Source organism: Ictalurus furcatus, chromosome 13, assembly GCF_023375685.1.
Source record: "Ictalurus furcatus strain D&B chromosome 13, Billie_1.0, whole genome shotgun sequence".
NCBI classification, from domain to species: Eukaryota; Metazoa; Chordata; class Actinopteri; order Siluriformes; family Ictaluridae; genus Ictalurus; species Ictalurus furcatus.
This window is the reverse complement of record NC_071267.1, coordinates 429,608-455,658: the sequence shown is the minus strand read 5'-3', so window position 1 is coordinate 455,658 and position 26,051 is coordinate 429,608. Positions and strand designations below refer to the sequence as shown.

General features: G+C 45.6%; 1 protein-coding gene across 1 annotated transcript; it reads right to left on the bottom strand.

Moving 5' to 3' along the window:
• Positions 1–2,355: 2,355 nt before the first annotated feature.
• On the bottom strand, positions 2,356–19,348 carry htra1b (HtrA serine peptidase 1b). The gene is made up of 9 exons (XM_053640679.1): positions 18,816–19,348; positions 15,698–15,800; positions 14,637–14,841; positions 6,116–6,310; positions 5,878–5,910; positions 5,000–5,114; positions 4,769–4,826; positions 4,488–4,583; positions 2,356–3,125 (listed from the first exon to the last, which is right to left on the bottom strand). Exons 1-9 carry the CDS (start codon positions 19,255–19,257, stop codon positions 2,957–2,959), a joined length of 1,416 nt encoding a protein of 471 aa, XP_053496654.1. The 5' UTR covers positions 19,258–19,348; the 3' UTR covers positions 2,356–2,956.
• Positions 19,349–26,051: the final 6,703 nt, after the last annotated feature.

Sequence of the window (26,051 nt, the reverse complement as noted above, 5' to 3'; positions counted from 1 at the left end):
CATGAGCTACTTTCCCCTGAACAGACTTGGCAGCACCGCCTCCACAACATCATCTCGGTACAGTTCCATGCTGATTAATGACACGGCCCTGAGCTTGGATTTTTTGGGGGAGTATCCCAGCATCTGTGTTGGAAGAGAAGAAGAGGAACTGAGAGGAACTGGGCTGGAAGCCAAGACACCGCAGCTGAACAAATATGTTATGAGACTTGCAAACACTGATGTGGGACTTCTCAGGAACCCTTCCTCACTGTACTCCGCTTTGGATCTGGTTTTATTGACGGATAAAACACGTTCGGATGTGCGGTTGTAGAGAAATAATCCGCGATGGTGTGGGGTCATGAAGATCAAGGTCGATTCCTAGAACAGCACGTCCGTCCGTGGTTTATAACTTTTGAAAATTTTGCTCACTAACACTTGTTCAGCATTGATAATGTTGTTTAATGAAGTTGAAAGTAAAGTATGACTGCAAGCTCCACCCACTTTAACGCCACCTTTACCATTTCATACAAAAATCCGTACAAGGAGGCTTTCCGCCTGTATTATTCAGCGTTCGCACCGTCGTCAGGAGATTACCCGTGCTCTCCGGGTGTGGGAGGGGCTTACCCGTGCTCTCTCCGCTGTCAGTCACAGTGACTGTAGCCAATCGTCGCTGTCTGTGATCGTGCGTATGGTGAAGAAGGCAGATAGGTTTGAAACGACGAGCTTGCACACGTTGGGCGTGTCATACACTAGGCAGCGCTGACTGGTGGGCGGGACTTGGGAACGAGTAGCTTGGTCAAAGAGTTGAGGTCAAACACAGAGTTATTTCTGGGCTGTGGGACACACAAAGCTTTTAAAGTCATGTGGGTAATGGGTGGAGATGTACAGAAAGATCTACAGCTGAAAGTTTTACTTCATTAAACACCCGCCCGTCTTTAAAGTTCAGCCAGAATCCCTGTAGCAGAGGAAGTCCGACGGTTTCTTTATGGAGGGGAAAACCGTAACCGTACATTTAGGACTTGAGGAGCTTGTACGTGTAGTTAAAACTGATGTTTTCCCCTTGTAAGATCACAGTAAACCAAATTTAAACCAGGGCGATGTATAGACACGCTTCAAGTTGAACAAATGAACAATATTTTCACTTTTAGTGCCAAAATTAAAAGCAGAAGTGAAGTGTGACATCCCGGGGATTAGCAGCCGGTGTTGTACACTGGGGAGCGCGTGTTAACTCCGACGGGAAGCTCTGTGAAACGTTCGCGGTTACGGCCCTGATCCTTCTGAAAACACGCTACATTGTACTAATGGTTCTTGACGTCCAGAATAACGTCACTGCCTGAAACAATCCTGCGCAAAAAAAGAAAAAGCCTGTAGGAAGCCCTGGGTTGTGACAGCTGGAGCAGCGCAGATGTTCGGTGTGGTCAGGGGTCACCGTGTCTTCAGGGTTTGGACGGTTTGTGAGAAGAAAAGGAAGCCAGGCCAGTCTCAGTGAGACAACGGGAACAGAGTGAAGCTTACTCGGCAAAATACCACGTCTCAGCAAGCACACACTATCTTGAATATAGGCAAGTCCAGCTCGTTTTTTAAACAGATATAATATCGCGCTTCTTTCTAGATCCATTTCCTCGTTTTAAAGCTTGGCAGCTGATCGGAAGTGAACCCACCTGCCAGGAGAAGTGAAGCTTGAAATCAGTGAGCATGTTCAGAAACAGGCTTCATGACCGTGTTTGTGTAATAATCTCACAGTGAGAAATATTAGAGCTGCTCCTTTATTCGAGGCGTCTTCACTTATACCGAGGAATAATCCAGTACTCGTGAGAACACTGGATTTTTAATGATGATGATGTATTTTTTGTAATGAGATATTTTCACGTATCAAGATGATTTTCACGTGACGACGAGGAATCTTCAGCAAAAACTAAACACTTCTGAGTCTCGAGGTTTTTGACGACAGAAAGAGATTAGACTTGTATTACCATAGTAACAAGAGCCGAGTCGGTTTGCAAAGCGACTGACTTTGTACAATCATAGCTCGTGTGTCTGTTTATATATATATATATATATATACACACACACATACACCATCTTAAAACAATGACCTTGTAGAGTGGGGCTGTTCCATGTTTTCTTCTAATCACACCTGCTACAATGATCACTCGGATTATTCTACCTTTTGATCAGACCCGATGGATTACATAATAAATCACATTTAAACCAAAGTCTGATCAAATCGATACTTTTTCACGTCACAACCTTTACTGCGTTCTTGTACGACGACAGCGGAACGTCTGTTACTGTGTTTATATCCGAGTTGTCTGAATAACATAGATAAAGTGCATCGGAAGAATAAAGCCGTGCAGTGAGAATATGAATAACGAGTCCGAGTACCAAGAAACTTTTATTTTAAATGTCTCCTGTTCTGTACAAGTTCATCCACACATTAACCACCCGGTCTCCGTCGATTATTCTGATTATTAAAGCCTGAATTAACACGAACCTGAAATCAATAACATCGTGAATGTGCATGTCTGTCCGATCTACACAAACACCAACACTTCATGCTAGTTTAATCTCCGTTAATGCAATTAAATCCTACAATGTTCAAATATTCAGGAATGAATATTACTCTAGCATGACCCCGCTTATTATTCTGACTCGGTCATGTGAAGTGTAACGTACGAGTATAAACATGAACAAACAAATAACACACAGCGCAGAGCTCCTGGCTTTATAAAACAGACTCTCTTCCGGTGATGCGTGATGTTTTTTTAATATATATATATATATATATATATAATTATAATTATAACTGGGTAATGGCAGACTGCAGGTTTGACGGTTTTGAAGCAAGACACAAAAACAAAAGTAAAGATTTCAAGAAAAATGATACACGCTCATCGAAAACGTCAGAGTTCTTTCGTTTGATAGCTAAGGAACCAGCTCAAAAGTAGAGCAGGGGGTCGTGGTGTGACGTGAGAGGTCAAGGTTCAATTTCCTCAGGCACGATGGTGAGGATGACGTCCTCGTTTCCTCGCCGAGCCACCACGCGGAGTGTGTGGTCTTTTTTGATGGCGGCGCTGACGTCGCTGGCTGACGTGATTTGCTGGCCGTTAATGCTGATGATCACGTCGCTTTCCTGAAGACCACCGCTACGAGACGATGAAGCAATACGTTAGCAATGTTCATTAGGTTTAGCTAATATATACACACACACACACACACCAATAACAATATTTATACAGCTTGGCTAAAGTACACCAGCAAACTACATACACTGTAGACCAGTTTAGCTAATATATAACTGATATATTTATATACATTACAGATTCTTTCAGCAGTGAAGCTAGCAAACTTTATACTCTATTTTAATACGTAGCTATAGCATTATTTAGCACTGTTTTAGCTAATCTACGCCGACTTAGCTAACTCCCACCATCAGCAGCAGCACACTCTTCCTTTCTTTCTCTTTCTAATGCTCCTTTGGTCATAAGAGCGTAAACTTTGTACGTTTTAGAAACTAACGAGGCCGGTGAGCCGAGCCAAACGATCTGACTCGCCGAAAAGAGCCAGAATTCCCATCGCTAAAAGACACGCCTGCTGCGATCCGCACACAGCTAACGTCCGACATCATCTCCTCCCTCGCTCTTTCTGTCTTTCATCCAAAAACATCAAATTTAAGGGGTTTTTTGGGTCTTGAAGCATTTTCGTTCACAGTCACGTCACTAACCGCATGGGAGATGGTTTCCCTCGGTATGTGGTAACGTCAGTTTTAAACAGGAAGTGGCATTCAGGATTTCACACACACACACACACACACACACACACACACACACACACAGCCTTTCCACTCCAGTGTGTCATTACCATGTCCCGTATGACTTCATTGCAAAGGCGAGCCAAGCCTGCACACAATAACATGACTTAACTGGGCCTTACAGCAGGCTTTTACTTCTTTTATTTCTGCTGAGGTGCTTAGCCTGGGAGAAAGGGCCGTTATCACTGACGTCCAACTGAACTGGACTGGACGCTCTTGCTCTTACGCTCACACTAGCAAGCACAAAGCGACGGATGAGCTCAAATCGTTCCTCGGGAATTGTTATTCTGTGGTGCGTGTGGTCTGACATTTCCTTCTCACGTCCCCACTCACAACTTTAGTTCCTAGCTGGAATTGATTCCCATTTGCTACAAAAAAATGGAAGCAAAACGTATATATACACACGACCTCGGGAAGGAAAATACTGGTGAGTCTACAGTACATAGCTAGCACAGTTAGCTTGTTTTGCTAAACTAAATGGAGAATGAAGAGAGTACGACGCCGATGCCACGCCCACACGCTAGTAAGAGACGTCCCACCGACCCACTCCATCTCACATGAGCAATACGACGATAATATTTACTTCAAAATATCGAATCGGTTATTTTACACGGTCATCAAAACAATATCTACGTGGAAATACGACCCACTTTTTACGCACGCGCACTCGGAGCGTATTCCGTGAAACGCTACTCACGTTTCTGCTGGAGTTCTGGGAATGACCTCGATGACGTACGCTCCGGAGGTGACGTCGGGGAAATCAGCCGTCCTCCCTTTCAACTCCTTAGCAAGACTGCGAGAGAAAATCCAGACGTCCGTGTTTTAATATCCGCCTTTCAGAGCGTGCCAGAGTCCAGAATTGTGTTATAACTATAAATTCATTACTTCGTAGCTTTATTACTTTATTTATTTTGCTAGGATGTCAGGTTGTCAGAAGCACGTTAAAAATCAGTCCTGATGCTAATGAGGTACACTCACGTCGGGGTGAGGCTCATCATTCTCACGCCAATGTACTTCTTTTTTGTGGTGGTTTTTCCTGTTTAAAACAAAAAGAAATATCGACACATCAGAAGGTAGCGTTGCAGCTTTAATAAATATATATATATATATATATATATATATATATATATATATATATATCAGCGGGAAACAAAGATCCTAGATCGGCACATTTGATCTCTCAGATCTACTGTAGTCGTCGTCTCTGACCTTTGGCCTGTCGATTGTGGGATTCGGTAAGGAACTGGCGGATCTTGTCGGAGGGAATGGCGAAGGAAATCCCAGCAGTCACCTTCAGAGTATTAATCCCTATGACCTCTCCATCCTACACACGCATAAACAAAATCATAAACACAAACAACAACACCAAACATCTGACTGAAAAAAGTGTTCTATTTCACTACATCATACTGCGTAGACCTTTCAACCAATGATGGAAGTAATCCCGCCGTCATACTGCCACCTTCCCCCGTTCTTCTTCCCTTATACACGTCAGACTGCATGTACATCATATAGACTTTGTGTCCTCCAAAGCTGGAGACGCCTCCTCTCATCTGTTCTTCACATTAGAGTTGGCTTTCCCTCGTTACCACTGCTCTACCAATTGGTCTTCAGTTACCATTCTCCCCATTGGGCTGGGTTCTCCTCTGAGTATTTCACATCCCCTGCCTTTAGTTGACATGCTGCTAGCATGGTTGTGAGGCTTTTTATTGCTGTTCTACATGCTGTGCTAGCTTGATTCTGCCAACACTGGGGCTGGAGTCAGGTATCCCCTTATTCTCCACCTGCTGGGAGGGCGTCTACATTCAATACCCCCCCTGTCTAATCAACAAGCAGGCCTGTGGCTACATACACACTGGTATGGTTTGGTGGTGTTCTAAGATGTAGCTCCGAGACTGAAGCCCTCAATCCTTCATGAAACATCAGGTGGATAACCAAGTGACATAAGGCTTTTCCAACAAATGTTGGTAGTTTGGGAGCAGTGCCTCATCGAAGAGAGGGGCAATACAGTGGGTGCATCATTGGCCACATGTTGGTCCACTCAAATAAAGTCTTGGAAATCATGGAAGAATGAAATGCTGGCTTACCAGGTTCACCAGAGGTCCTCCTGAATTTCCATACTGGTGGAAGAAAGAAAAGAAAAAAAAAAGTTATTTAGTACAGTAATAAGTGTAAACAATAAGAGTCTTCATCACTGGCGCTTCTGAAAGGCATTATATGTTTTTTTGTACAGCAGCATATGACCGTTGTTCTTTGTTATGTGGTGTAACACAAGTAACCCAGTCAGTGATCTACCGGTTTATGAATAGTAAAATTTGAGCTTACGTTGATGATGGCGTCCGTCTGGATGTAGTCCATGTCCGAGTTGCGGAGGCCAAGCTCCTTGCCGCCGCGCTGGGTGGTGCTAACGATTCCCGTCGTCACAGTGTTCTGGAGGGAGAAGGGGCTGCCGATGGCGACCACAAACTCGCCGGGCCTCAGATCAGCCGATCTGCCCAGCAACAACACCGGAAGCTTCGTCTGCAATGCGAAAACGTTTTTGACGATAGGCTCAAGATGAATCATATAAAACGCTAGTTAAATCCTAGGTGTGATGTGCAAGCATGCTTTAAGGCTCTGACGCGGTGTTCACTCCACCAGTGTCGCTTGTAGTCACTTGTGGGCGTGGTCTGTCCCATCATACCCCCATATTGTCTACTGATCTTCACAATAAAGATTTTCAAACCCAGATAAGCTGCATGTCCTCCTCGTAGTGACTCTTTCCAAAAATACCGCCCAACATCGCCTTCAAATCTTCTACCCCCTGCAACCTACAATCATGTTCTTTCGCTCCCAAATTTGGATTTTTCTAAACGCAGCCACCAAATTACATGTCATTTCAACGTGATACAATACATCATCTTATCCAGATTCTGCATTGGAGGCCACATCTATTTGGTCAACGGCGTGATGACAATGATGCTGCGATTTTATTGTTACTTGTAACCTTTAGCTGCATTTTGTGGTAGAGCTAATTTAAGGACATGCTGAACTTGTGCTGGTGTCGGATGACTGTTCGTTTGCAACTAAGCATAACTATACACCAGTCTGAAAAAGAGTGAGCGCAGCAGCAGGGCCTGACTTTCTGTGGAGGGTTTGCTTATTTGCTTAGTTTGACATTGGGTACAGTGGTTATCAAACCTTTATTGAACATCAAGTACCCCGGTCTCTCTCAAACCTTTTGTAGGGCATTTTTGTGGATTCATTTTCCTTCTGCTTCTCCTGGTGGGGGTCATGGTGGCAACAGGCTGAGAAGGTCAGTCAAGACGTCTCTATGTCCAGCCAAGGATTCCAGCTGGGGAATTCCCAGATGTTCCCAAGCCAACTGTAAGATATATTCTGTGCAGTGGGTCCTGGGTCTGCCCCGGGGTCTCCGTCCAGTGGGATTTGCCCAATACAGCTCTACCGTCCAGCGGGCATCCTTGTAAGGTACCTCTGAATTTAAAGGATTTCTAATCCACGGCTCTTCCGGATTGCCAGACTCCCCTTCCTATGACACGGAGTAAGCCAAGCAATCCTGTGGAGGAACCTTATTTCTGCCACCAAACTTTATTATTCAGTCAGTGAGGGAAGGCAAACTGATAACCTTGAGCCAATGGGTAGCTAGCTGTAGTGAGTAAGAAACTTGTATTTTCAGATTTGTTCTTGCTCTTTGGACCAAGAATGTCTGCAAACGTTCACACTCTGTCAAGGACACCAGAGGACGGTTTGGTTTGACTGCACACGGTCCCACTGAGCAGCAGTCAGATCAGAGGTGCATGCTGACAGAAAGAGAACGATTTTGGATGCCTACCAAGGCTGGAGTTAAACGTGGTGTTAAAACCTCCCAGTCACTGCTGTACACACTGCATCCTCCATCATTCGTTAAGCTGGAAGGGTTGATTGACTTCGTCAAACATTCGTGGTCATATTGAATCAAACTAGCATTACATATGTGCATCCACGACTGAAATATAAAAGCACCAAAACAGTGCGAAAATCATGGAAAAGAGCTGCCTGTTCTAGAGGCTTCCAATAACGGCTTCTTTATGCCAAGACTATGTCTAGAGTTGTTGGTGTTTGTTGGAGAACGTTGGGCTGTGGTGCCCTGCAGTGAACTCGGCAGGAACCCAGTCATCACGGTCATAGAGGAAGTACTGTACGTGTCACTGGCTAGACACCTTGTGCAGTTTTTTTTTTTTGCTTGGATGGTATTCACCAAAAAAGCTGGACATAGTGTCAGACTAGGGTAGAATTTAAAATCTAAACAGCTTGTAGAGTTTCGCAGAGACAAGCCTTGGTTATTAAAAAATCCATTTCCCATTACCTCACTATTACAACCGTGTGTCGCAAGGTTTCTTTGTGGACGCATGGTGGATTGTGTCTTCTCTGGTTTTTTCCAAAATTACATGGAGAGTCATATGGAGGTGCCACGCCAATAAAAACGTAAAGAGAACCGCTAGTGAGAGAGAACGCAAAAGATGATGGAGACTATCCCTGACTCTCTTCGGTTAATGATGTCCCGTTGTATTCTGGGTATGTAATAAACTCTGTATGTTTAAGGACTGGAGTCTGGACTTGGAGATTTTGTTTGTATTGGCTTGAACTCGTCTCGGTTTTATTGACATTTATACTTGGACTTGTCTCGGTTTTGTGCTGTCTTTTCTTTTTACATGCTCAACATTTGCCTCACACCTCCAGGGTCGGGGGTTCGATTCCCACCGTGGTCATGTGTGTGTGGAGTTTGCATGTTCTCCCCATGCTGTGGGGGTTTCCTCCGGGTACTCCGGTTTCCTCCCCCAGTCCAGAGACATGCATGGTAGGCTGATTGGCGTGTCTAAAGTGTCCGTAGCGTATGAATGGGTGTGTGAGTGTGTATGTGATTGTGCCCTGCGATGGATTGGCACCCTGTCCAGGGTGTACCCCGCCTTGTACCCCATGCTCCCTGGGATAGGCTCCAGGTTCCCCGTGACCCTGTAGGATAAGCGGTAGAAGATGGATGGATGGAAGGATTGGGTCAGTACTGATGTTGTAGTTGAAGTAAAGGCACAGTCTTGAAAAAGAATGTGATGGTTTTTAGTATTAATCATGTTTCGGTCTTGATCTCGACTAGTCCTGGTCTTGGACTTATCCTGGACTTAGCACTACAGACCTAGAGGAAGGGAAGTCCACTCTCTCGTTCTAGCTTCCACAACATCAGAAGATTGTCTTAATTTATAGTGAATGCGATTAAAAAAAACAAAACCCATATGTTCTACAGCAGGAGTTCCCAACTGACCTGTGACCCCAAGCTTTGACCCCCGAAAAACCTACTTTTTTTTTTTTTTTCCATGCTAGATTTACAATTTAGAAATTATTAAATTACATTTGATCAATGTCAATAACGACAGCTACAAACCTGAACTCCTACACACTACTGCAACTAATCGCCATAGCGTATTTAAATGTGGCCTGTTTTCCCAGAAACGTTTCCACATACGACCACACAAAATCCATTTTCATAGTATAAGCAATATTTTGAAATACTTTCATAAACATGATCAGGAAAGCGACACAAACATTCATCATGGTGACTCAGATTTCCACTTGTACTAAACAAACAACTTCTGGCATAGATATTAACCGATTCCAGTCTAAAGTCATGCCGTGACCCACTTGGTCTCCTGAACCTGGATGCGATTTGCCGGACTCGCCTGATCCATCATGTTTACATCTGGAATATTTCCACTGATGACTTATGAGAAGTGAGGAGAGCAGTTTACTGTGCCTGGAAAGGGATGAACATCTGTTTACTGAGACCACACAACTGTTGAATCATCACAGTCCCGTGTGCACGTGGTGCATATGGTCATCGTTAAAGTTCCTCTGAGGTGAAAATTAGTGCCGGAGAGCTTTTTGGTGTTTAAAATGCCTTGATATCTCCCTCGGTGTGTCTTCTTTTTCACTGCACACCACATACAGTAGCACATCTTCTCACTGTGGTCTGAAACACTGAGCAAGAACTTGCAAGGACTCAAGAAGTCTTTCTGGTTCAACCCTAAAGGTGTACGTGGCAGCGCTGTCTCGGTACCAGAGTCCCGTTGATGTATATGCGCTCCTGGAGGCAAATTTAAAACAAAGAACATCTCTGATGCTCCCAGGCCAGTCCTGTGACCAGTGAAGGATCTCGAGCGCTGTGTTGAAGTATAGTTCCGTAAGGTGGAAAAAGCAAGTCAGTGCATGGCTAGTTGACAAATATTCCACGGCTGCCAAGATCTTGTTACAAAATTTTGGCAAACATAGCCTATGGCAAAGCGAGTGCAGACAGAGCATCTACAACGTGCACGGCCATTTCTGTCTAGAACATACTGCAAAGATTGGGATTATAATGTGGATTTAAAAAAAAAAAAAGTGTATGTAAAGAAAAGAAGAATGCATCTCTAACGCCTCAACCTACTGGGCTAGTTGTAGACGTAAGCTGGATGTTTATAGCTGAGATCTGGCAACCCAGAACAATTTTCAAAAGTGATACTCAACCTTCTGAATCGGTACGGTCCTTGAGGAGAAAAATACTTAATCAGTATGAGCTACATGGTGATCTTCTGAAGACCTGCGTGGTGGGGTGGTGTTACTACAGGTGGTGGAGAACCTGTCCAAGACCTCCTCGTGATAGAATACAGCAAACACGTGCTCATCGTATTCCACCGGGGGATCATAACGATCAATCACCGCCTCTCAGACCCTTCCACTAGCTAGTGTACGGTTTGGTGCGAAGAACTCGAAATGAATCCCAGATGATCCTCTGCTATGAAGACTAAACCGTGGTACGGCCTCGTTGTTGTTTACAAAGTAAATCCCAGCGCTTTGTTTATCGGAAAGACGTAAACACGCGAGAAGAGATTCCGATCATCACTTGATCTATAAACACAGCAGTCAGAGAACAGGAAGTATGACTGGATTACTTTTATATCTGTTTTTCTTCTCATGCTTTTAACAGATTTGTGTTGGGGGTTTTTTTTTCTACCTTTCAGGGCGTCTCTTTGATTATGCATCACAGTGAAGGATTATATAAAAAAATAAAAAAAACTATCATGGTGAACAAGAAGGAACTAGTAAATTTGCCCAGAGACTCTTCAAACTCCAACTATGTGCTGATTATGTTCTTTCCAAGCCCAAATACTCTTCACTCTCCTTTCATTAGGCATCAATCAGCTAATGAGTAAAAACCGCAGGCGGAATGCCTTCTAGATGTATTTATTACTCACTATTCATCATGGAAATTATTCAGCACATTACAGGAGCTCGGGCCCGACATGTTGCTGTTTACTTTGGGACTGTTTACCCATGCGAGTGTGTGGAAGAGCGAACAGCAATCCAGCCTCTCGCAGGAACGGAAAAAGCTCACATTTCACTCTCGGTAACTTCAGTAGCACTCCAGTCTGAGGTCCGAACGCCGGGGTCCGATTATTTGAGCATCTGAATGGAGGCCCTAATGTTATTCTCCATTCAGAGCCCACACATGACTGCTGAGGTCCGAGGATATTCCAAATAAAGGAGTCTTTTGTAAGAGATGACTGGGCTTTTGTACTGGACAACAAGGGTTTTGTCATGAGCACACGCTGCGCTGTGGAAAAAAATAAATAAATAAATAAATAATCACTTCTCTGAGACAAACTTCGTCATTTGCACAGCTTTGGTCAGGGTCGCGGTGGATCTGGAGCTTGTTCCTGGGAACACGGGGAGCGAGTCGGGAATATTCAGCCAGAAGGTTTTTTAAATAAATTAATTAATTAATTAATAAATAGGAACTGGCTCTGACAGTTCCTCGACCTCCGGTTCACAATGGGTCTCGGAATGAATGAATTCAGTTGGTTCGGTTTCATAAATATAAACAGAATAGTAGTTTAATTTAAACCAGCATGACTGCTCTAAATACGTCACGCCACACTTTCTAAATAAACGAAATCACGGCCTTCGCGTCGTACCTGCGTTTAGAACGCGTTCCGTGTTCGTTCCGCGTCCTTGTCCCTGCGTGAAACCCACACGGACACTGCGAGAACACGTGACCCGAGCTCAGGACTCAACCCCGGAGCTGTGATGGTCACCAATCACCAAGATTCCAATCGCTCAGCACCTTTTATTGTAAAACGTGAGCCGCCAGTTATCTTCTCAGCTTCTCAGCAAGGGATATGATTAAGCGTTGGAAATCCTGGTTGAGTCAGTCCCGCCGGGATTCACGCCAACGGTGCTGATCCTTAACGTGCTCTCGGTAGAAGAGTGAGAAATCCGGGTTCATACGAGCGACTCATCTGTGGTTATGTTGGGGACATTAAAGAGGACTCTAATTTGGTGTACGTTTGAGTGAGAACTCGTCGTGGCGTACTCCGATGTTATCGTTTCCTTAGATAAAAGTTGGCATAAAAGCAGGTGGGTGGAAACTGCACTGCATGTCTCGACCAGGAACCTGCTGAGACTCATTCTTCACACTATGAAAAAAGAAAAACAACAACAGTCTGAACGTGTTTCAGCACGCGCTCATTCGGTCTGCTTTTCCAAGATAAGTTTGTGCACCCCTGCTCTAAAGATCTGCTCTGCAGTCCAGTGTTGAATTACAAGGTCGGAGAGTTCAGCTGCTCTGTAGGCGAGACCCGGTGCGAGTGCAGAGGTGGTGGATCTGAGGTGGCTTTTAAATCCAATCCTTAACAAGTTCAGAATGTAGTTTACAAGCAGTTTGGAGAAAAAAAACGTTAGTGCGAATCCACTGCTCGTGTGTGGTGCAGCGCTCATTCACAAACGCTCCAGGCTGGAAACACGGAGCCGTGGAGGACGATGATGAAGCTCACGCTGCGGGAAACCCGCCAGCGGAGGAGAACATGAGATGGGACTGCAACATAAATTATTCAAAGCGTAGCAGTGACTAAGCACAGAAACGTGGCATGGCTGTTCGCCAACTCCACAGAATTCAGTACAACAAGTCTCGCGCAAGAACGTTTAGGAGACGTTTAGGAAACATTTAAGAGATCTTTAGGAGACGTGATGGAGACGTTTAGGAGATGTGATTGAGACGTGATGGAGACGTTTAGGAGACGTGGTGGAGATGTGATGGAGACATTTAGGAGACGTGATGGAGACGTTTAGGAGATGTGATTGAGACGTGATGGAGATGTTTAGGAGACGTGATGGAGACGTTTAGGAGACGTTTAGGAGACGTGGTGGAGACGTTTAGGAGATGTGATTGAGACGTGATGGAGATGTTTAGGAGACGTGATGGAGACGTTTAGGAGACGTTTAGGAGACGTGATGGAGACGTTTAGGAGATGTGATTGAGACGTTTAGGAGACGTGGTGGAGACGTTTAGGAGACGTGGTGGAGATGTGATGGAGACATTTAGGAGACGTGGTGGAGACGTTCAGGAGACGTTTAGGAGACGTGGTGGAGATGTTTAGGAGATGTGGTGGAGACAATCAGGAGACGTGATGGAGACATTTAGGAGACGTGGTGGAGACGTTTAGGAGACGTGGTGGAGACGTTTAGGAGACGTGGTGGAGACGTTTAGGAGACGTGGTGGAGACGTTTAGGAGACGTTTAGGAGATGTGATGGAGACGTTTAGGAGACGTTTAGGAGACGTTTAGGAGACGTTTAGGAGCTGTGATGGAGACGTTTAGGAGACGTTTAGGAGATGTGGTCGAGACGTTTAGGAGACGTGGTGGAGACGTTTAGGAGACGTGATGGAGACGTATAGGAGACGTTTAGGAGACGTGATGGAGACGTTTAGGAGACGTGATGGAGACGTGATGGAGACGTTTAGGAGACGTTTAGGAGATGTGATGGAGACGTGATGGAGACGTTTAGGAGATGTGATGGAGACGTTTAGGAGACGTTTAGGAGCTGTGATGGAGACGTTTAGGAGACGTTTAGGAGACGTGATGGAGACGTTTAGGAGACGTGATGGAGACGTTTAGGAGATGTGGTGGAGACGTTTAGGAGACGTTTAGGAGCTGTGATGGAGACGTTTAGGAGACGTGGTGGAGACGTTTAGGAGACGTGGTGGAGACGTTTAGGAGACATTTAGGAGACGTGATGGAGACGTTTAGGAAATGTGGTGGAGACGTTCAGGAGACGTTTAGGAGACGTGGTGGAGACGTTTAGGAGACATTTAGGAGACGTGATGGAGACGTTTAGGAGACATTTAGGAGACGTGATGGAGACGTTTAGGAAATGTGGTGGAGACGTTCAGGAGACGTTTAGGAGACGTGGTGGAGACGTTTAGGAGATGTGATGGAGACATTTAGGAGACGTTTAGGAGACGTGGTGGAGACGTTTAGGAGATGTGATGGAGACGTTTAGGAGACGTTTAGGAGATGTGGTAGAAGTGGAATCGTTTTTGAAGGAAAGAGGAGGTATTTAGTATTTTTTTTTAAACACTAAAGTCATGAGGTTCCGACACATATTCAGGCACCGAGTTATTTTTAATCTTCCACACAGCTATCAGAAATCTCAGAGTGCGCATGGCCAAGCAAAGCATTCCTCAGCTCTTATGTTCTGAGGAGGACAAAAAAGGGAAAAATACCACAGACAAATCTTAAAACAGATCAAACTCCATAGTTGGGATGTGCACGCGCGTGTGTGTGCGCGTGCGCGTGTGTGTGCGCGCGTGTGTGTGTGTGTGTGTGTGCGTGTGTGTGTGCGTGTGTGTGTGCGTGTGCGTGTGTGAGAGCCCAGGACAACCCTTTATATTATGACATGTTTCTCATCCACAAATAAAGCTCTAGCACCGCACACCACAGCGCTGATGGATTCTGGATTCTGATTGGTCAGGAGGCGTTGAGGATTTTTCCCCCTACTCACAGGAGTGTCGATCTTGATGAGGGCGATGTCGGCTTTCTCGTCCACGTCTTGGATTTTAGCGTCGTACGTGGCTCCCGACTTCAGCTCCACTTTGACGCGGTGTTTGTTGGCCACTACGTGAGCGTTGGTGACGATCAGACCGTCTTCGGACACGACGAAGCCCGAGCCGCTAGCCACAGCCACCTCCCGCTTAGTGAACACCATCCTGTGACATCATCCAAAAGGAGACTGTTATTACGAACAACCAAAACCGTTACATTACTCCAAACGCATAGAACCCGGCTCGGAAATGAAGAACGACACGTTTACGGTCACCGGAGATCACCTGCGAGACTGAGAGAGCATCTCGTACCACGACCGCTGCGGAATTCCGGATCGCGATTGGTCAGAAGGTGCTGATCAGGGTTAGATTTTCTCTAACAGCAGCTCTGAGAGCAGACGAGATGTTGGCGTTCGTTTTAAGGAAGGAGTCTCCAGTGTCAGCGTGCATCGACACCTTCAGGACAGAGAACCCGAACTGACTCGTTCCATGTTAAATGTAACTAGAAACGGATAAAAAAGTAATGAAGAAATATAAAAAGGACTAAAACACTCGCTGTTATGGGAAAAGAAATGGTTTTTGATCTGGCCACGGTCGTTGATTATTTTCCTGTCGCAGCACGTCCCCCAGTGTTTATTCCTCGTCGTATCGAGCGAATCTTCTCAGGCAGTCGAGGGAGTTAAACGGACATGCGAGAGCAGCTCTGATCTCATTTTAAGCAAAAAAATTTAAAAAACCCTGTTCCCAAGGGCCAACATTCCCAGCTTAAACCCTTCCTGCTGGAGCGGCGAGCGAGGAACTTCCTCTGATGAATGACTTGCAGAAAACCACATCCCTCTGCACTGATCCGATCTCTGCATTCTACTCCGTAACCCGGAGCTTTCGCATACCGGGACGCCTGCGCGACGAAATAAACAAAAAAAAATCCCCCGAAGGTGACCGTTCTATACGTATCATACCAAAAAGACCACGCCCTTTAATAACACGCACGCACAGGAAGGTCAGGGACACGGGCACTTACTTGCGGAAGAGCTCGATATGGACCACAGCCGGCCCGATTTTCTCCACCACGTCGGCGATGAAGTTGTATCTGTGACGCAGGCTGTCAGGATTCCCGTCGTGACCTGGGAAACCAGTACAAGTACACACAGAGAATTTATTAATTTTTATATATATATATATATATATATATATATATATATATATATATATATATATATATATATATATATATATGCCGAGTTCTGGATTCTGATTGGTCGACAGGTGTTGATTCGTTCTCTACAGTAGCGCGGGTTTATATTCACCTAACAGCGTGCACAATCGTCAATACGACAAACGTTCCGGGAACGCGTATTTAACGTTTCACGGAAGGTTAAGGTTTACGGAAGGAGTCTCCGGAGTCGAAGGTAAAAGCTGTGCGTTGACGTTTTCCGACACCTTCGGGACAGACGGGTTAATGCAGCAACTGACTTCCGCACACCTTAACGTAACGATAACGCGTTTAAAACGTGGAATCGTTGACAAACAAACGTCCATCTTTGCGTTTCCTGTCTCGGACAATCAGACACGAACGAGATTTTCGTCCATCTTGTCTTCATGGGTCCGTGAGAGTTTGCGTATAAACTCGACTTACCCGGACAATAACGTTCAAGAAAACCTTTTTCACACTTATTACACACATGCCTTATGAAACCTGAGTTTTAAATAAAAAAACACACATCTGTAGCACTTCCTGGTTGTTTGGTTCTTTCCCGTCTAGAAATATGTATGAAATACGAAATCCTCAGGATTAACTGCACTCTTACCCCTTCGTGTTTTTGCCAGCTTACTTAAAATATGGCACGAAACAGGCTGAACAGCACAATGACCATTAATCGGACGCAGATGGGCGAAGCTTACACGTGCTAGACTGCACGCTAACCACGACGTGCGACCTCTGACTGGACTGGACACTGGAGACTCCTTCCGTACATGTGAAAATTAATAAATTAATCAATAAATCAATAAATACGCCACCGAATATCGCTCGCGTTTTACGACCCGTTTATTATCAGTAGAGCGTCTGTGGTTCGAGTGCCCTGTGAGCGGGCCGTTACAATAGTAACCGGGACGTGTCGGGACGAGCTGCTGTCACCGAGAATTAAATCAACACCTGGGAATATTCATCGTGAAGGCATGTGTGGATTTTTCACGAAGGGTGCCAATAGTTTTGATAGAAGCGGCTATAAGGCACACGGCGCCGATGAACACGTCGAGGTTTTTTCTGTAGACGGCCGTGCTGAAGACCTGAAGCATGCGTGTGCTTTTCCAATGCTAACTCAGCACTCACTAAACCAAAACTCTGTGTGTGTGTGTGTGTGTGTGTGTGTGTGTGTGTGTGTGTGTGTGTGTGTGTTGGCTGCTACACGACATTGCCCACTCACCATTTAAGCTAATGTTTATGGCCATAAAAACACGTTCAAACTTTGGAATGTTGTTTTAGCCCAAAATGCTGAGGGCTCACTTTATAGAGGCAAACACCAACATAAACTCCCACTTACACGCCTTAACACCGGGGAGACAGAGAGTGAGACAGAGAGACAGACAGACAGAGAGAGAGACAGACAGACAGACAGACAGAGAGAGAGACAGATAGACAGAGAGTGAGACAGAGAGACAGAGAGTGAGACAGAGAGACAGACAGACAGAGAGAGAGACAGATAGACAGAGAGAGAGACAGATAGACAGAGAGTGAGACAGAGAGACAGACAGACAGAGACAGATAGACAGAGAGTGAGACAGACAGACAGACAGAGAGAGAGAGTGTGTGAGGGAGTGAGTGAGAGAGAGACAGACAGACAGACAGAGAGTGAGACAGACAGAGAGAGAGTTTCGATCGTAAATAAAGATGCATCATGCACGGTGGTTATGAATCGTAGTGAGAGTGGTGGATTATTTCTTCGTCTTCAGCTGCAGGTTTTGTTCCGGAACAGACGGGAACTCGTTGCTACTCACGCTTCCGTCCATCTCGACCGGGGCAGAGCCGCAGTCCCGGCTGAAGAGAAGCAGCTCCAGCGCACGATGCCGCCGCCACCGTGCTTCACCCCATGAATAGAATCTGTCCTGTTTATGTGCCAAACACATCTTTTAGAACGTTCTACCTCGGTCTCACCTCCCCAGAAGACGTTTTCCCCACACGGTTTGACGTGGCCCAGACACGTGAAGTATACGAGAGGTTGTTCTCACGTGCAGGGAGGGTACTTTCCAGATGTTCCTGCAGCTGCAGGGTTCATCAGAATGACTCTTGCAGCCGTGCGATAACTACTTCTGAACACGGGTTTGAGCGCGGTCACGCCCTGGACTCTCGCTCGAAGGTTGTTGGAGCTATTTCACATTAAAGCTGTAGAAACTTCTCTTCCTCGTATTCGACGGTTCCTTCAAGCTAGGATTCGGGATCCTCCGTGTTAGCCTCTCGGCCCGTTTGAAGTGATGGTACTAAAATACTGTGCTTGGATTCCCTGCAGGATTTGAGCTGCAGGGTGGATATACATTATATATATATATAAATAAAACACGCACGTCCTGAAGACCAGCTGGAGATTACATCACGTGACGTACGGGAAGGTCGAGCGGAACAGCTCAGGCGCGCGCGGATATTTTTAGACAGGTGAGCTCTGGCGAGGATGAAGAAAGTCGGTCGCTTACGGCGCCAAAGAACCGAGAGAAGACGAGCGGAACAAAAGCGAGTGACTCGGAACGTCAGGGTTTCCAGAAAACTCATCACGCTCCACTTCGCTCTTCACGGCGTTCTAAACCAGATCCATCAAGAGCACCGAAGGGCGTGGCCCTCACACAGCGGGGGTTTATTCATTAGATTAATCTCATTAGTGTCGGCTAACCCGGGTTTAACCCTCTCCCTGTGTGCTCACAGCTGAAGACGGAGATGTTTTCAGGCATGACTCTACCAGACCTCAGAACGTTTATTCTTTTCCCAGAACAGCACGACCTCCAGTGTTTTATTCCTCTTATACCTCAGCACTTACAGCCTGTAGTGTATAGTTACATCATAACGCGCGCAAAACAAGTTCATTCACGTGACGTGTGTGTGTGTGTGTGTGTGTGTGTGTGGGGTGAGACATGAATGAAGTTTGCCGCACCTTTGCCGCACGCGCCCCTCTGCACAACGATGACCGGCGGTTGGTTCAGACGCCGCGCGCTCCCGCTCGCCCTGCGCAGCTCGCACACGTTGCGGTACGTCACGCCGTCGCTGCCGCACGCGGGCTCGGCGCTCTCGCACACGCACACGCCGCTCTTTGCGCGCTTTCGCACGGTGGCGCTGTGCACCACGCCGTCGGTTACGGAGCAGAGCAGACCCTCGGGGCAGTCGCTCGAGGCGTTGCACTGCTCGCCCTCTCCCGAGGCGCACACGGGACAGCAGTCGCAGCGGTCGAGCGCGTTTCCGGCCAGGCAGTCGGCGGGAATCGGCGGACACGCCGACTTGTCGCAGCGGTCGGGGCAGCCGGGAACGCGCGCGCCGTCCGACACCGGCACGCCGAGCACGAACAGCAGGCACGCGCACGCCACGAACTGAACACGCATCCTGGGTTTTCTTTTCCTTCAGAGAGAGACAGAGAGAGAGACAGAGAGAGAGACAGAGAGAGAATCACAGCGCTGCTCTCTCTTCTCTCAGCTGGCTGCACTTTTAAAGCCAGCATGCCTTGCAAAAAACATGCACGCGGATTGGTCCAAACCCCAGTGACGTCACACGTAAGGGCGGGGTGTAAATAAGGATTAAATAAGTGAGTCTCCGCCCTCTGTCCGATCCAGAAGCAAGGATGATGGAGCTTTCGGGTTTAAAACAGATTCATTCAGAGTTTCCAAACCCCAAATACACCAGAGCGTTTTCTTACGTCACACTGCTGTTGGATTCTGGTCTCTGATTGGTCGTCAGGTGCCAGTTGGTTTTCTAGAACAGCAGCTCAGAGAGGTTTTGTTATATTAACACGCTCGTTCTACGTTATCATTTGGACAGTTGATGGAGGACGCGCCTCTAATAATAATAATAATAATAATAATAATAATAATAATAATAATACCAAAAAAAGAATGGTGGATATTTTGTGAGGTTGGTAACAGTCGGAGTTTTCTGACACAAGCCCGTGGATGTTTGTGAGAAAGGTGCAGCCGTTTAAAAAAGAGCACAGATCTGATGAGCTCATAGCGTTCGTTCTCCCTCCATCAGTTCATGGACTGAAACTTCAGTCGTCCTCCCTTCAGGGCGTAGGCTCGGAGTCAGGGGTGCGGAGCGAGTGGAGAAATGAAAGACATGTATCGAACAACAAACCACGCTGACGGTCGTTTACGTCACGCAGCTGGAACGTTATAGCGACGTGATCAGAGCCACGTGTCGTCGTGGATTAATGCGGGAACACGAGGTCACGCCCTCACTCCGGATTCTTATTCGTGCACACGTTCGAGATCTCTCCACAGACGGGTGACGAAGGGAAGGAGAACTGCGTCTGTGTTGCGCTGTGGAGGAATTTCTTTCGTTCTTTTTGGTTTGCATGGTTCGCTACGTTTATATATCTAACAGGATGACTCCGCCCCCATCCACAGGGCATGAGGGATCACTGTATGGTTTGATGAGGACACACACTGCGAACACCTGCACATCACACCTCAACACAACCGAACACATGGATGGATGGATGGATGGAAGGTTTTGGTAGATGGACAGATGGAAGAGATTGGAAAGATTGGATGGAAAGATGAATTGATTGATGGAAGGAATTGATAGGTGGATAGATGGACAAATGAATAAATAGATGAAGTTTTGATGGATGGATTGGATTGGATGAATAATACATGGATTAATGGAAGGTATTGGTAGATGTATAGATGGAAGGGATGGATGGATAGATAGATGGATGGATGGGATTGGAAGGATTAGATGGACAGATGGATGGATGTTCTCGAGATCCACGGTCACCATGACCAGTGTAGAGCTCTTCCTGAAGATGAACGAATGAATCAAAGTAGAAATCTCTCGTTACTTCCGTAGAACGAAGGCATCGTTTGTTCCTCCGAGGGAATGCTTTGTCAGAGTATTTGATGTTTACGGCTCTTTTCTCCATCTTCTCTCACTTTACGACGTGACTGAGGAAAAGCTGGACTCGAACACAGGGCAGCTTTCCCAGAAAACCACCACCCCCAACTTTCTGAACTAGTGGCCAGGACATCTGAGTCACCGTCCTCCCTCGTGTCCTCTTCTGCCAAAATCCAAAGGGCTTTGAATAAAAACAGCTGTAGCAGCCAGAAATATCCTGCAGTACTCTTCTACAATATGTTTTGTAGTATTGTTGACTCGTAGCAGCGTAGGAGCTCGTACGTGAAGACTGTAGGTACCGAGGACTGACGTAGTTGACCGTTTGTGTTGATCTATACCAATGCTTTAGGCCTTTAGGTTGGCCTTGCTTTCTCTGAATCATCTGGATTGATTAAAGTTTCCCTTGTGCCTCTGGCACGGCTCGACCTGAGCAAACATGTCCGTACTGGCAACGTGGTGCTGGAATGAACTTCCCCTGACTACCCGAGTCTTCAAACCAAGACTTCCTTAAACATGTACACGAGAACTTGTACTCATCCTGCTAACCCCTTTTATTAGTGTTATTCCTTCATCTTCACTATTTCATCTTCACAGGGTCCTGGTGGATCCGTAACCTATCTGTCACCCATTCGCCTACATTTTTGGGAGAAACCTGGAGAACCAGAGCAAACCCATACAGACTTGGTGAAAAGGCGTGAAACTCTGCAGCTCAGGATTAAACCAGGAACCCTGGACAGGTGACATGGTTTTAGCTTGATAGTACTCTTAATCCCTGATCTATTGGTACTATCATGAAGATACGTTTATAATGGAGACTGCTGAATAGCGTAAATTTATATATATATATATATATATATATATATATATATATATATATATATATATATATATATAAACCACTTAATTGCAGTAGGAAATTAAAGCAAGTGAAGTTCTGACATGGTTTGTTGTGTAAGGTGCGGAGATGCCTAGGGAGCAGCTGTACTCTGGCAGAGTTTACGCATCTTAATACCACACTGCCAACTATTCCAGGAATGGCCCGTAAAAGAACACTCAAATCCAGACGCATATGGAGTTCGTTAAACAATTAAGTCTGCTTGAGCCTCCAGGCTTGGCAGTGATGGAGCTGCAATGATTACCGTCCACCAGCAGGACGCACCAAAGCTCCAGGAGAGACGCAGGATCCGGGACGGCATCAGGATGGATCCGCACCATCATCATCATCTGCACCTGAGCCCTGATAACCAGGCCCAAAGAGTTTAGCAGTTTACCAATGAGTGGATACGTACACGGTGAACACATCACTCGAGGTATTAAGAAACATTTTTTTAAAAACACTGATTTCACAGATCCTTTTCACAAAAACAACGAGCGTCCATGTATTTAATCAATCGGTTTTTTTTTTCATTTTGGAAAGATAACAGGAAACGTTGTGTACACTACATCCACCATACAATGTTTCCGGACGTTTCCACTCGAGACCCGTGTTTGATTTTAGCTCTAATTTGAATTTTAGTCCTTGCGAAGGCAACGGTGACTGCGGCGGAGTGTGAATAAAGAGGAAAAGAGGATGAATGAGTAGTCAGCAGAAGGTGCTGATCGAGGTCGACCTTTTCTTTTTGTATATTCTATGTTGGAAATCTTTTGATGAGTTCAGTTCAGACTTGACACCGAGGGCTGATCATAGTTCACAGCGCTGCAGGACATGTCCAAGCCTACGTTCACTCTCAGCTGTGCTGAATAGCAAGATGAAGCCCTTGTGGTCACTTTTGCCCCGAATCCATCCAGAGTGGCATTGGAGTAAAGTTCAAAGTTTTCAGAAATAGACTTTCTATTTGAAGTTGAAGTTGTTTAACTACACTGTGTTCTGAGGAACATGGCTCAGCATGAAAAGTAAGTTCTCCGGTCTTGTGAGAGAGTCGTCGGTGCAGAACCATAAGTCCGGGGTGGAGCTAGCTGAGCTTCAACTTCTCCTAGAAGTCTAACCCTTAACCCACAAGACACTGTACACCAAACAAACCCTGACCCAGCTCTGGGTTCAACTCCGCCCAGGACTGCGCTCGGTTCTGCGGCGAGGGGTACTCTGCTCTGGTGTATTGGTAAACAGGACCAGTGATCAGCAGAGAGCAGCATGTGCACATCATAACATGCTCTGACAGTACATTACCCATGAGGCCTGGCGTCATACTTGAATTCCAAAGACACTAAACAGACAGAAGCTGGCCGCGATGCAGAGTTAAAACACGTGTGCATTACAGTTCACGTCACATGAATATTAACTGAAAAAAAAAATCACTCAACTTTCCTGTAGATGCTGTAGAAGATCTTGTTCTGAGGACATGATGATAGCATTAAGGATAGATTCCTGACCGCCCTGAGGTATGAAATGTGTTTTCAAGTGTAGGTATCTGTTTGGTGTCTGCCAAAAATACCAATAGTGCCAGTAGACACTTTAGAGTGGCAGCTTCACTGGTCCTGGCATGTAGAAGCATTATGAGCGGTAATAGTGGCAGTAGAAGCTTTATGAGCAGTAATAGTGGCAGTAGAAGCTTTATGAGCAGTAATAGTGGCAGTAGAAGCTTTATGAGCGGTAATAGTGGCAGTAGAAGCTTTATGAGCGGTAATAGTGGCAGTAGAGGCTTTATGAGCGGTAATAGTGGCAGTAGATGCTTTATGAGCGGTAATAGTGGCAGTAGAAGCTTTATGAGCAGTAATAGTGGCAGTAGAAGCTTTATGAGCGGTAATAGTGGCAGTAGAAGCTTTATGAGCGGTAATAGTGGCAGTAGAAGCTTTATGAGCGGTAATAGTGGCAGTAGAGGCTTTATGAGCGGTAATAGTGGCAGTAGAAGCTTTATGAGCGGTAATAGTGGCAGTAGAAGCTTTATGAGCGGTAATAGTGGCAGTAGAAGCTTTATGAGCGGTAATAGTGGCAGTAGAGGCTTTATGAGCGGTAATAGTGGCAGTAGAGGCTTTATGAGCGGTAATAGTGGCAGTAGAAGCTTTATGAGCGGTAATAGCGGCAGTAGAGGCTTTATGAGCGGTAATAGCGGCAGTAGAGGCTTTATGAGCGGTAATAGTGGCAGTAGAGGCTTTATGAGCGGTAATAGCGGCAGTAGAAGCTTTATGAGCGGTAATAGTGGCAGTAGAGGCTTTATGAGCGGTAATAGTGGCAGTAGAAGCTTTATGAGCGGTAATAGTGGCAGTAGAAGCTTTATGAGCGGTAATAGTGGCAGTAGAGGCTTTATGAGCGGTAATAGTGGCAGTAGAAGCTTTATGAGCGGTAATAGTGGCAGTAGAGGCTTTATGAGCGGTAATAGTGGCAGTAGAAGCTTTATGAGCAGTAATAGTGGCAGTAGAAGCTTTATGAGCAATAATATCGGCAGTAGAGGCTTTATGAGCGGTAATAGCGGCAGTAGAGGCTTTATGAGCGGTAATAGCGGCAGTAGAAGCTTTATGAGCGGTAATAGCGGCAGTAGATGCTTTATGAGCGGTAATAGTGGCAGTAGAAGCTTTATGAGCGGTAATAGTGGCAGTAGAAGCTTTATGAGCGGTAATAGTGGCAGTAGAAGCTTTATGAGCGGTAATAGTGGCAGTAGAGGCTTTATGAGCAGTAATAGTGGCAGTAGAGGCTTTATGAGCAGTAATAGTGGCAGAGGCTTTATGAGCAGTAATAGTGGCAGTAGAGGCTTTATGAGCGGTAATAGTGGCAGTAGATGCTTTATGAGCGGTAATAGTGGCAGTAGAGGCTTTATGAGCGGTAATAGTGGCAGTAGAGGCTTTATGAGCGGTAATAGTGGCAGTAGAAGCTTTATGAGCGGTAATAGTGGCAGTAGAAGCTTTATGAGCAGTAATAGTGGCAGTAGATGCTTTATGAGCAGTAATAGTGGCAGTAGAAGCTTTATGAGCAGTAATAGTGGCAGTAGAGGCTTTATGAGCAGTAATAGTGGCAGTAGAAGCTTTATGAGCAGTAATAGTGGCAGTAGAGGCTTTATAAGCAGTAATAGTGGCAGAGGCTTTATGAGCAGTAATAGTGGCAGAGGCTTTATGAGCAGTAATAGTGGCAGTAGAGGCTTTATGAGCAGTAATAGTGGCAGTAGATGCTTTATGAGCAGTAATAGTGGCAGTAGAGGCTTTATGAGCAGTAATAGTGGCAGTAGATGCTTTATGAGCAGTAATAGTGGCAGTAGAGGCTTTATGAGCAGTAATAGCAGCAGTAGAACCTTTATGAGCAGTAATAGCGGCAGTAGAACCTTTATGAGCAGTAATAGCGGCAGTAGAAGCTTTATGAGCAGTAATAGTGGCAGTAGAAGCTTTATGAGCAGTAATAGTGGCAGAGGCTTTATGAGCAGTAATAGTGGCAGTAGAGGCTTTATGAGCAGTAATAGTGGCAGTAGATGCTTTATGAGCGGTAATAGTGGCAGTAGATGCTTTATGAGCGGTAATAGTGGCAGTAGAAGCTTTATGAGCGGTAATAGTGGCAGTAGAAGCTTTATGAGCAGTAATAGTGGCAGTAGAAGCTTTATGAGCGGTAATAGTGGCAGTAGAGGCTTTATGAGCAGTAATAGTGGCAGAGGCTTTATGAGCAGTAATAGTGGCAGAGGCTTTATGAGCGGTAATAGTGGCAGTAGAGGCTTTATGAGCGGTAGCAGTGGCAGTAGAGGCTTTATGAGCAGTAATAGCGGCAGTAGAGGCTTTATGAGCAGTAATAGCGGCAGTAGAACCTTTATGAGCGGTAATAGTGGCAGTAGAAGCTTTATGAGCGGTAATAGTGGCAGTAGAAGCTTTATGAGCGGTAATAGTGGCAGTAGAAGCTTTATGAACAGTAATAGTGGCAGTAGATGCTTTATGAGCAGTAATAGTGGCAGTAGAGGCTTTATGAGCAGTAATAGTGGCAGTAGAAGCTTTATGAGCAGTAATAGTGGCAGTAGATGCTTTATGAGCAGTAATAGTGGCAGTAGATGCTTTATGAACGGTAATAGTGGCAGTAGATGCTTTATGAACAGTAATAGTGGCAGTAGATGCTTTATGAGCAGTAATAGTGGCAGTAGAGGCTTTATGAGAGGTAGAAGTGGCAGTAGATGCTTTATGAGCAGTAATAGTGGCAGTAGAGGCTTTATGAGCAGTAATAGTGGCAGTAGATGCTTTATGAGCGGTAATAGTGGCAGTAGAGGCTTTATGAGCAGTAATAGTGGCAGTAGAAGCTTTATGAGCAGTAATAGTGGCAGTAGATGCTTTATGAGCAGTAATAGTGGCAGTAGATGCTTTATGAGCAGTAATAGTGGCAGTA